We start from the raw sequence: 11,853 nt of genomic DNA, 5'->3' as shown, positions 1-11,853 counted from the left end.
TAAAATCAAGCCTCAGTGGGAAACAGCCTCTCCCCCTAAATTCTCCCCACCAAGGACATTGTGTAAGTCACCTATGATAAATAAGGTCGGATTCTCATCTCTTAGGCTCACTCAGAAAGATAAAGCTAGGAAAGCAACTGTATTCCTCAGACAAATGCAGGGGGTCTGACCTTCACTTTCCATGGAGGTTTTTTCTTCTTCGAAAGTTCCACCTCCAGATCCTTGGTGGAATCTAGGAAGGCAAAGAGTGACCATCAGCAGGTGCAAGGGAGGAGCAGGGAAGAACAGCTTTCTGGCCCCAGGCCGCCTCATCAAGTGAAATAGCCCATCTTGAACAGGACACAGCACCCAGGACAGGCTGTGTCCCCGCAGCCTCTCAGGGCTCCTGCCTCCTGACCTGACCTGAGCTCACTTGCCCTCCCTTCCTGAGTCCTTCCAACATCATTTCCTCCCTAGAACCCACCTGTGGTGCTTCTGTGTGTTATCAGTCATTCTAGAATATTTTACACTTGGTAAAAAGCAGCCTTTGTTCTGAGAGACTTCATTCTAGCCCCAATATTCTATACATTCACCAATCTTCTGTATTAAAGACAATAAAACAAAGCTTTGAAAATACTCAATTATCCTCTATTTAAAGATAACCCCACTTAGCAAGTGCTGTCCGTCCTTGCACTGAACCTTCTCAATGCAATGTCTGTGTGTTGGGGTCCCCTCCTGCTCACACTCACACTGGCTCTGACACTGGGACAGCACATCATGGGGGCAGCAGGTGGCAGCACTGACCATCTCCAACCCAGCTGTGCCGGAGGTTCCAGCAGGGGAGATGGTGGGAGGCCAACACCCAAGTTGTTCCTTGGGATGATACTTGGCCCTGTGTACTGATTGTGTTTGCTACGTAACTAAAGCATTTCTTTCCTTCTTTCTTTCGATAGCAGGCCTCTGTTACCAAAGCTGGAGTGTAGCGGCACGATCTCTGCTCACTGGAACCTGTGTCTCCTGGGATCTAGTGATCCTCCCCAGTCAGCCTCTCAGGTAGCTGGGACCACAGGTGGGCCACCACACTGAGGTAGCTTTTTGTATTTTTAGTAGGTACGAGGTTCCACCACTCTGCCTAGCCTCAAGTGATCCACTTGCCTCGACCTCCCAAACTACTAGGATTACAGGCGTGAGCTACTGTTCCTGGCCAATTGGAGCATTTTTAAGGCTTGTGATAATCATGTTATTAAACACAATAGAGAATGTTAGTGAGTATTTCTTGCTTTTGACCATGAGCTGAGAAATGACCCCACCACTACTGCCAGAAGCCTGTGAGCTCGCTCTGTGAGTTTCACATTAATGACCACACCAAAGTCCAGTGTAAAATGTACCTACTGCTACCCTGGGTTAGGCAACCTTTGAGACCTGCCTACAATGACAGACAGTGTTGGGACCTCTCTAGGCTCTCATCCTTCCACATGCACACACAGATGCCGGAACTCCCTGGACTAATGGTGAGTTATACCAGGGCTGGCTGGTGAATGCACAATAGTCACCCACTGCATCAATCCTCCTCCCATTCCTGAGTTCACATTTGCCTCTTCCATTTAGGAGATTGAGAGCCTGGGAAATTCATCTCTGCACCGTCTCTATCTGAGGATGAGGACATAAAATCTACCTTCAGGTACAGCTGTGGGGGAGGATGAATGCGTTACTTTATGTGAAGTGTGCAGTGGTGATGCAATTTTATTTTTAGGAAAATTTCTCCTTTGGTTGTGCTCTGCACAGGGAAACAAGATTTTTGAGTAAATGCCCACACACTCCCAAAGACATTCCCAATCACTCCACACGACTCTCTCCTCCGTACCTCCCCACCCTGATGCACAACACACTGTTCCATCTACATGACAATCCTGCCTCCCCGACTCGAGTGGATGGTCACAGTTCTTTACTGGACTCGGTGTTTTTTATTCCAAACTGTCCAAACCTCATTTCTGTCAGGAAGCTCACACCAAAGTGGCTCTCCAGCAAAAGCAGACTAGGAAGTGCCACCTTTTGCAACACTGAAGATCTTTCCTTAGAACTAAGAGTGATTCCAGAACACACACCTTTCTCCTCGGCCTGTTCCTCTGCCTGCATTGAGAGAAAGAAAAACAGCATGAGCTTCAGACCATCCAAGTTCCGAGTGCGCAGGTCTTTTCTTCACTTGGTGACATTAGGAAACCAGATGGAAAACAGTGTTCAAATCAAAGGAACACAGAAGAAGAACAGAACAAACTGACTCATGCTAAAGTTTCTCCTGGAGGATGTGTCCTCTAACTCCGTGCTGCTGGGCGATTCAGTGATTTTCCCCAAGGAGAGAATCAAGCTGCTGAGGAGAAAGCTCACTGCCGCTCAGGGCGTGGCTGACGCTGTCATTTTCTCCCGCCGTCTTAAATCCACCCTCAATGGGGAACAGACTCACTCAGAACTCCCCCCACCAAAGACACTGTGTAAGTCATCTACAAGATATAGGGTCAGATTCTCGTATCTTATTTTAACTCAAGAAGATAAAGCTAAGAAAGTAACTTTTTCCCAGACAGAACCAGGCGGCCTGACCTGCACTTGTGCGGCAACATCTTCATCTCTGGTTTTCCTGCGGAGTCTCTTCAAGAGAGAATCTCTTGCCACTAGGAGGACAGAGTGACTGTCAGCAAGTGCAGGGCAGGAGCAGGGAAGAACAGCTTTCTAGCCCCGACTGCCTCATCAATGCGAAATAGCCCATTTTAAACAGGGCACAGCACCCAGGGCAGGCTGGGTGTCCCTGCAGCCTCTCAGGGCTCCTGCCTCCTCATCTGACCCGAGCTCACTTGCCCTCCCTTCCTGCGTCCTTCCAAGGTCATTTCCTCCCCAGAATCCACCTGTGGTGCTGCTATGGCTATCATCCCTCCTAGAGGTTTCCTTTTTTTTTTTTTTTTTTTTTTTTTTTGAGACAGAGTCTCGCTCTGTCGCCCAGGCTGGAGTGCAGTGGTGCGATCTCCACTCACTGCAAGCTCCACCACCTCCCGGGTTCACACCATTCTCCTGCCTCAGCCTCCCAAGAAGCTGGGACTACAGGCGCCTGCCACCACACCCAGTTAATTTTTTTTTTTTTTTAGTAGAGACGGAGTTTCACCGTGTTTGCCAGGATGGTCTCCATCTCCTGACCTCATGATCGGCCCGCCTCGGCCTTCCAAACTGCTGGGATTACAGGTGTGAGCCACCATGCCCGGCCCCTCCTAGAGGTTTTCTACTTGATAAGAAACAGCCTTTCTTTAGAGAGAAGAATTAATTTGAACCAAAACCTTGTATTTTTTCACTATCCATTTGTTTTTAGGACAATGAAACAAAGCTTTGAAAATACTCAGTTTTCTTCCCATTTAAAGATAACTCCTATTTAGCACATGCTATCTGTCCTTTTCCATACGTGTGTGTGTCTGTGGAGTCTGTTACTGCTCACACTTACACTGGCTTTGACACTGGAACAGCCTGTCATGCGGGCAGCATGTGGGGGCGCTGACCCTCTCTAACCCAGCTGTTTGAGATTCCAGCAGGGAAGAGGGGGCACCAGGCTAACACTCAAGCTGTTTTTGACATCATATTGGGCGCTACTTCTTGGGTGTGTGTGTTACTAAGCTGGAGCATTTCTAAAGCTTGTGATCATCATGATTTTTGTTTGTTTGTTTTTGTGGCAGGATCTCACTCTGTTTCCCAGATGGGAAGCAGTGGCACAATCATCACTCACTAAAGACTCCACCTGTCCAGCCAAAGCAATCCTCCGGCCTCAGCCTCCTGAGAAACTGGGAGCACGTCACCATGCCCGGCTAATTTTTGTATTTTGTGTAGAGATGTGGTTTTATTATGTTGCCAAGGCTGATCTTAAACTCCTGGGTTCAAGTGATCCTCCTGCCTCAACCTCTCAAAGTGCTGGGATTACAGGCATGAGCCTCTGGCCAATCATATCTGAAATACATGGACATGTCGCCCGATTATTCTCTGCTTTGGAACAGTCAGCTGAGAACTGACACCACCCCAAGACCGCACCCAGAAGCCTGTGACCCCCCCCTACGTGTGTTTCACATGAAGGACCACCCCAAAAGTCCCCACTGTGTTGCTACCTGCCTTTCGGCCATCCACGAGCAACATCTTACAGTCTGGGGCAGTGTGCATCTCTCTAGGCCTGTCCCCGTGCCTCCAAATGCAGCACACAGATGCGAACCCCTGGTGGTGACGAGTTATAGGCCAAGGGCCACGAGAGGACTGTGGAGCCAGCAGCCTGTCACGCCAACCTTCACCCCCTTCCCTGAGTTCACATTGCCTTTTCCATTCAGGAATTGAGAGCTTGGGAAATCATCTCTCCACCGTCTCCAATCTGAGGACGGGGGATTGTCAACTAACCTTCGCGTACAACTGGGGAAGGATGAAGTGTTGACTGATGGGGGATGGAATGTTGTTTCTCGAACACTGATTCCTTATCCTTGGGTCGTGGCTTGGGCACAGGAAAACATGCTTTCTGAGAAAGCAGGCACACCTCCCCCAAAGCATTCACCATCAGCTTCCACACGGACTCTCTCCATCCATAACCTCCCACCCCCGAGGCACCCCTATTCCATTGTAGCAATGACATCACGCGCTCTGGGAACTACAGTGGGATGGCACCAGTTTGCGACCTCAACTCTTCATTTTTTTTACACCAAACTGCCCAAACCTCATTTCCAGCAGGAAGCTCAAACCAAGGTGGCTCTCCAGCCAAAGTCGGGAGGAAAGTGTCACCTTTCTCAAAGCTAAGATTTTTCCTTATCAAAAGGGAGATCCCAGAGTACATACTGTATTCCTGAATCGCTGAGAACGTCTGCAGAGAGAAAGGAAAACACTGTGAGTGTCAGACCATGCTGTGTCCTGTGTTCTTGGGTCTTTTCTTCACTTGGTGACGTTAGAAAACTGGTTGGGAGATAGTGCTCAAAGCAATGGCCCCCAAATAAAGCCTAGAAGACACTTGTGGAAATGCACAAGAGTACTGCATGAGATTTCCAGAACGATTTTTGGTTGCAAAGTCACCGCTATTTTCAAGAATGCATTTCTCCTGAGGAAAATGCTCTCTGCCATGCAGGGTATCACTAACGCTGTCATCTATGAGTGCCATCTGGAACGAGTTCCAAGTTGGCAGTAAATGGGCTCTCACATACCTCTGCCCACCAAGAAATTCTGTGGCTCATCCGTAAAGTACGTGGTAAGATTTACATATCTTAATTCAGAGAAAATAGAAAGAAACCAAAAGAAATAAAATTGCCATCTCAGACAAAGAAAGAAGACTTTACCGAGTGTACTGCCCGGATCAGGTCCCAGGAAGTCACCGAGGGCCACTGCCACTCCTGGAGGTAGAAGAAGCCTAGGAAATGTAGAGTCACTGTCAGCCGTGGGAGCTGCTGAAGGACCACTGGCAGCCTTGGGTGCTGGGCACACAGGGCTGGCGTGTGTGGAGGAGGTGGATGAGAGCACAGGCTGAGCTGCTGCTGGGCCACCCTCCTTGGTGGTGAAGGAGGCAAAGGACACCATCAGGAGAGCCCTGGGAGACAGAGTCTCGGATCTCTGGCTAAGCCACCCCATCACTGTGAAGTAGGCAGTGTTCACACAGGCAGCACACAAATGCAGGAGACATCACTCCAGGACAGGGTCTCATCACAGAAAGAGGCCTGGTAAATATCCTTTATTTTTTAAAAAGTTACTGTGTTTAACATTCCTGACTCTACATATGCTCCTTCTGCACTTATCACCTCTATTATTGAATTTTTTTTTTTTTCTTGAGACTGAGTCTCACTCTGTTACCCAAGCTGGAGGGCAGTGGCACGATCTTGGCTCACTGCAACCTCTGCCTCCTGGGTTCAAGTGATTCTCCTGCCTCAGCCTCCTGATATTATTGGATTTTAAAGCATGATCGTGGTGAAAAATACACAACACGTATTATTTTAATTATTAAGTGCACACATCAGAGCATTAGTTCTATTCACAATGCTGCACAGATAACTAAAAACAGGTCAGGCGCAGAGGCTTACACCTGTAATCCCAGCACTTTGGGAGGCCGAGGTGGGTGGATCACCTGAGGTCAGGAGTTTGAGACAAGACTGACCAAAATAGTGAAACCCCATCCCTACTAAAAATACAAAAATTAGCTGGGCGTGGTGGTGGGCGCCTGTAATCGCAGCTTCTAGGGAGGCTGAGACAGGAGAATCACTTGAACCGGGGAAGTGGAGGTTGCTGTGAGCCAAGATCGTGCCATTGCACTCCAGCCTGGGCAACAGAGCAAGACTTTGTCTTAAAAAAATAAACAAACAAATAAAACTAAAAACAATCTTAATTCAGTTTTCTTGCCTTCCACCTTAGGAAGCTAGAGAAAAAACTATAGTGTAATGTAAACCAGACATAAAAATAGAACAAAAAATTATTTGCAGAAATCATTGTAATAGATATGATAAAACAAACAAAACCAAGGGTTGCTTCATAGGAAAGATAAATAGAATTGATAAACCTCCACCCAGGCTAACCACCAAGAAAAGCTAGGAGACACAATTTACAAATAATATAAATAAAAGAAAGAATCATTCCTGCTGATCCCATTAATATTAAGCAGATAATAAAAGAATACTTAGAATAACTCTATGCTCACAGATTTGACAGCTTAGATAAAAATAACAAATTCCTTCAAAGGCAGAAACTATATCATAAGTACCCAAAGGAGACTCAGATCATCTGAGTAGGTTTATATCTATTATAGAAATTGAATCAATAAGAACTTTTAAAAAAAAATGACCAGGTGATTTTACTGAATTCTAACTAATTCTTACAAGGGAAAACAGAGTCTTATTATATAAACAACTGATTAAAATTCTAAACATTTATCCAGTTACATTTTAAAATTATGCCCATTGCAAAATCTGCACGACAATGAGGGCAGCTATATTCATAATCGCCTGAACTGGAAGCAGCTGAGATACTCTTCAGGCGGTGAGTGCACCAACCCACATTGTTACATGAACCCAGTGGAATATGATTCATTGATAAAAATCAGTAAGCCGTTAAGCTACAAAAAGATATGAAAATTCTTGCATGTGTATTGCTAAGTGGTATCAGTTAGTCCTAAGTGGCTGCATACTTTATGATTCCAATTGTACAGAATTTTGGGAAAGAAAATCTATAGAGACAGTAAAATAAATGATCTATGGTAGTCAGGGGTGCTAAGAAAAGAAGAAAGGGACTAAGAGGTCCCTTTTGTTGTTGCTGAACAACACCTGGTGAGCCTTACTGCAAACTCTAGAGCTTCATTAAGAAGAAGGTATCACTATTGCTTCAGCCACTATAACAAATGCACCACATTCATGTAAGATGTGATCACAAAAAAGATACTGAGGGGTGAGAGTATATGAACTTTCTGTAGTATTTCCATTTTCATGTTAATTTACAAGTTTCACATGATGTCCATTTTGTTTGAAAATGCAGCAACATTTTATCAGGAAGAGTTCCATTTTAGCTAATGTCTAACAATCAGCTAAATATCTAAACCTTGCACTGAGATGTTCTTTACTATTAAAAGTGAACCAAACTTGAAGTGGAAATACATCTTCCGCATTTGCAGGACTAGTGATTGACTAGTACTACACTAGTCAATTTGCACACATGAAATAAAGAAGATACAGTGTAGCAATGTCAGAGTGGTCTGAAGTGTGGGACACTGAAGAATCTGGAATCCTTATGCCTGCAAGGGTAACTGAATTTCCATGGTACCTTTATATAGCTGCCCTTCAGGAGGCAAATCAGGATCACGGCGCATATGCGCTCTAAATCTGTGCGTGGATTCCGGTTCATTGGGGCAACAACCTGGGAAATGTATGAAAATAAAGACAGCTGTTGACATCTTGCTACAGAAGACCATAGAGAAATGAGGAATCGTTTATTCACAGTTCAACCCATTACGTGTGTTCCCCGAGAACACTGTGGAGCCAGTGAGCGGCACTTTTTTTCTAAATGGGAAATGGGTTAAATCAGGGGTCCCCAACCCCTGGGCCATCGATAGTGTGTGGCCTGTTATGTACCGGGCTGCACAGCAGGGGGCGAGCAGCCAGCTGGGAGCAAAGCTGCATCTGTATTTACAGCCGCTCCCCATCACTGGCATCAGCGCCTGAGTGCCACCTCCTGTCAGATTGGCCACGACGTTCGAGTCTCATAGAAGCGCAAACCCTACTGTGAGCTGCACAGGCCACGGATCCAGGCTGCACGCGCTTTATGAGAATCTAATGCCTGATGATGGGTCACTGTCTTCCATCACCCCGAGATGGGACTATCTAGTTGCAGGAGAACAAGCTCAGGGCTCCCATTGATTCTACATTATGGTGAGTTGCAGAATTACTTCATTAATTATTACAATGTAATAATAATAAAGTGCACAATAAATGTGCAAGAATCATCCTGAAAGCATCCTTCCACCCCACTCTCGTCCTCTGAAAAATCATCTTCCGTGAAACTGGTTCCTGGTGTCAAAAAGGCTGAGGACCACTGGGTTCAACGTTTGATCCATTGTCCACTGTCGCCATCTGCAGAGATAAGCCTCCTGAATCTGAGTTGGGCATTAGGAAGAACTTGCACTGTTGATTGAACTTAAAATGGTGCAGACCGATTGCGTAGGCAAATCCCTGTACTGAGATAAGGCAAGGTAGAAAGGCGGCAGATGGGAGTGACCAAGAGCACGGGGAACTGGTGCACGAAGGTCTGGGCTCGAGTCCTTATTTGGAAGCTACATGAACTGAGAAGATCTATAGACCCTTCTATGCCTCAGTTCCCTCTTCTGAGTGTGGAAATGTTCATAATGGCCTATGTTATGTCCTAAGGCTAAAAGTAATTAAACAGAGGTAAAGTCTGAAGAAACTAGGTGCTTCTTGAGTGCGATAAAGTGTTCAATCATTACATGTCTGAAGGAATAAGTCAGGCCTGTGACAGTGGTTAATATAGAGAAGGCACTTGAGGGGCTCCAGGGCAGTCGAGGATGAAATTTCCTTTCTCCTTCACATGGTCCCAGCGCTTTAGAGCTCACGAGAGTTTCTGTTATTTCCTGTGATGCCCACATCAGCCTGGAGGGATGGGCAGGGCAGGGGCTGCCACCCAGAGTTGACAGCTCAGAGAAGTGAAATGAGGGATTTGAACCGAGTTGCCCAGAGTCACAGCACTCAGGAGTGATGGATCTGGGACAAGAATGTAGATGGTTTTCTGGGGACAGAGGTCCCTGAACCCCTGAGGCCTCTAAAGCATGGCCTGGACCCTGACCAGGAGCTCTTTCCACTCCCTTTCTCAACCCTCCTGCCCCAGGTCTCTTCAGGAAGGTGGATGCCTGGAGGTGACTAAGTCCAGAGAAGAGCTCAAATCATTCAAACAAAGCAAAACTTCTGTCTCTAGATTTTCATTCTTTACCTAAAATATGGCACTTGCCTGCAAAGTCTCTCTGATGAGCAAACTCAAATGTCTGGCCAGCGTTCCCCAGCAGCTTCACACTGCCAGCTGCCTGGTGGTGAGCACCCCCATGACCATGACCACCCCAAGGGACCAATGGTCTGCTTGGTCCCCAAGATGCCTCAGAACTCAGAACATTCTAAGCCAACCGCCACCTGATGGCTGTGCCAAGAATCAACTTCCCTTCCACTGACCAACCCTGCATGAGCAGTTCACTGAAAATGTGGCCCTCGGGGCTGGTGTTTAAGTGATTTAACAAATTACATCTGTGACCCCCACTGTCTCACTGACCACTCATCTAAGCAACTATCTGAGCGGGCTGAACTAAGGCCTGCCTGAGAATGGGCAGTGTTTGAATGAAGCCTGTTGAATAACTTGGAAGTCACACCTGATGAGAAGGGTACTCGATTTAATGAGAGAAAAAACACAGCGTGTGTTCAGTCAATGAGTGAATATTGTATTATAGAGAAATATAAACAGAAGTGCTAGTAACTTGGACAGGGGATACCTGGCTCGTAACTAACAGCCATGGGGAGGTTTTCCCGATCCACCTAAAACAAGACATAGCAAAGGCCAAGAGTACAAAATCACTGTTACAGTCTGAACACATTATATTTTCAGACCTTTAAAAGTAAGCATTTTAGAATTACAGCAGCAGAAATTAGAACCTGGGGGTGGGGGGGTCCAGGGGGTTAAGAAGCTGATGGAAAATGTAAAGGAGAGAGTTATCGCCCAAGCCAAGTACAAAGAGTTGGCCTTTTCCAGGGGAAAAGAAAATCAGAAGGGATGATTGGGACCTGTTAAATTAGGTGTAAAGGAGACAGTAATAACTCCGAACCTCTGAGGCATAAATCTGGGAAGTTTCACAGAAAAGAAAAAAAGATTTCAAGAAATAAAAAATTGATTACCTCTTATAATTTCATTGAGAACAGGTTATTATCTTAACAAAAACTTATTTTTAACCAAAATTTTAGTTTGGTATTACTGTATTTTTATATTGTAGCTAAATTTTAATAAGACTTATCAATAAACCTATCGAACCACCAGTCAGTTTTGACTAAAAGGTAAATTTTCATAAACCTTTTATAACCTCTAATAATTTTTTCTAATTTGGTAAACTTCGTATATCCACTTGATTGTGTTTATGTTTTTAAAATGTCTTTAATTTAAAACAATCCCTCAAAACCTCTTAACTAGGCTACTGTGTTTCCCGTCAGAAAATCTGTTTGTTTTCTAAAAATCTGTGGATTCCAGGCCAGGGGCGGTGGCTCACGCCTGTAATCCCAGCACTTTGGGAGGCTGAGGTGGGCAGATCACGAAGTCAGGAGATCGAGACCATCCTGGCTAACACGGTGAAACCCCATCTCTACTAAAAATACAAAAAATTAACCGGGCGTGGTGGCGGTGCCTGTAGTCCCAGCTACTCGGGAGGCTGAGGCAGGAGGATGATGTGAACCCAGGAGGCGGAGCTTGCACTGAGCCTAGATCGCGCCACTGCACTCCAGTCTGGGCAACAGAGTAAGAGTACATCTCAGAAAAAACAAAAACAAAACAAAACAAAACAAAAAAACTCTGGATTCCAGCTGCTTCAACATTTGATTAAGATTTTCACGCCTCAATGTAGAAGACTTCGGCCTGTCATCTGCCTTTCACGGAACGTCCCACACTGTAACTGGTACTGAGACCTCCTGACATGACGAAGGAAATGCTGCTGCGTTTCTTCTAGGTCTATTCTATGGAAGTGTGTATAAAATTGGCCTTGGAAACAGAACATTTTTCTAAACAGAGGAAAATATTTAAGGCCAAAAGCTTGATAGAATCAAAAATGCAAACTGAGTCATAAAACTCTAAAACCAATTTGTAAACCTGGATAGAATCAAAAATGCAAACTGAGTCATAAAACTCTAAAACCAATTTGTAAACCTGTAGACAAACTGGAGTTGGGGAAAAAATAAATAAATCAGGAAGACATTTTATGTGCAAGTGGCCCATGTGAAGAAGCTGCAGTGAGAAGATGGAAGTGAGCCTACCTTCACCACAGCAGCAAAGGCTGCCTCCCATTCTGGTGAGTGGTCTAGCCGGCAGTTCAAACCCAGCGGCAGTTGGGGTGGAGACAGGATACGCATCATCACATGACCTCAGTGACAGGTCATCAGAGAATGTTCACATGAACACAGGAACACGTGCCACACTCTGGGGTCCAACTGCCGCTCTCCAGACCAGTGCACTTTCACAGGACAAGGGGCCACTCAGAGTCCATGCTTCATTTCAAAATCTGAATCCCACACCCACAGTACTATTCCCTGTGTATGAGATAAACGTTAAATGAGGAAAGAAAACCCGCCTTCCAAATATATTCGATAG

At 45.6% G+C, this 11,853-nt stretch overlaps 1 protein-coding gene across 1 annotated transcript in view; it reads right to left on the bottom strand.

The window, feature by feature from the left end:
• LOC108544758 (uncharacterized) overlaps positions 1-11,578 on the bottom strand; it is a 15,128-nt gene extending 3,550 nt beyond the window's left edge. Inside the window, exons 1-7 of the mRNA XM_017896024.1 lie at positions 11,520-11,578; positions 7,774-7,866; positions 5,313-5,383; positions 4,822-4,846; positions 2,575-2,645; positions 2,085-2,109; positions 171-232 (exon numbers count right to left, since the gene is read on the bottom strand). Of these exons, the coding sequence (XP_017751513.1) occupies positions 171-232; positions 2,085-2,109; positions 2,575-2,645; positions 4,822-4,846; positions 5,313-5,383; positions 7,774-7,866; positions 11,520-11,550 (378 nt within the window). The 5' untranslated portion in view covers positions 11,551-11,578. The remainder of the gene's footprint in view (positions 1-170; positions 233-2,084; positions 2,110-2,574; positions 2,646-4,821; positions 4,847-5,312; positions 5,384-7,773; positions 7,867-11,519) is intronic.
• Positions 11,579-11,853: the final 275 nt, after the last annotated feature.

Source organism: Rhinopithecus bieti, unplaced genomic scaffold, assembly GCF_001698545.2.
Source record: "Rhinopithecus bieti isolate Rb0 unplaced genomic scaffold, ASM169854v2 scaffold_26546, whole genome shotgun sequence".
In the NCBI taxonomy this organism is placed as follows: Eukaryota; Metazoa; Chordata; class Mammalia; order Primates; family Cercopithecidae; genus Rhinopithecus; species Rhinopithecus bieti.
This window is presented reverse-complemented; position numbering and strand designations above follow the sequence as displayed.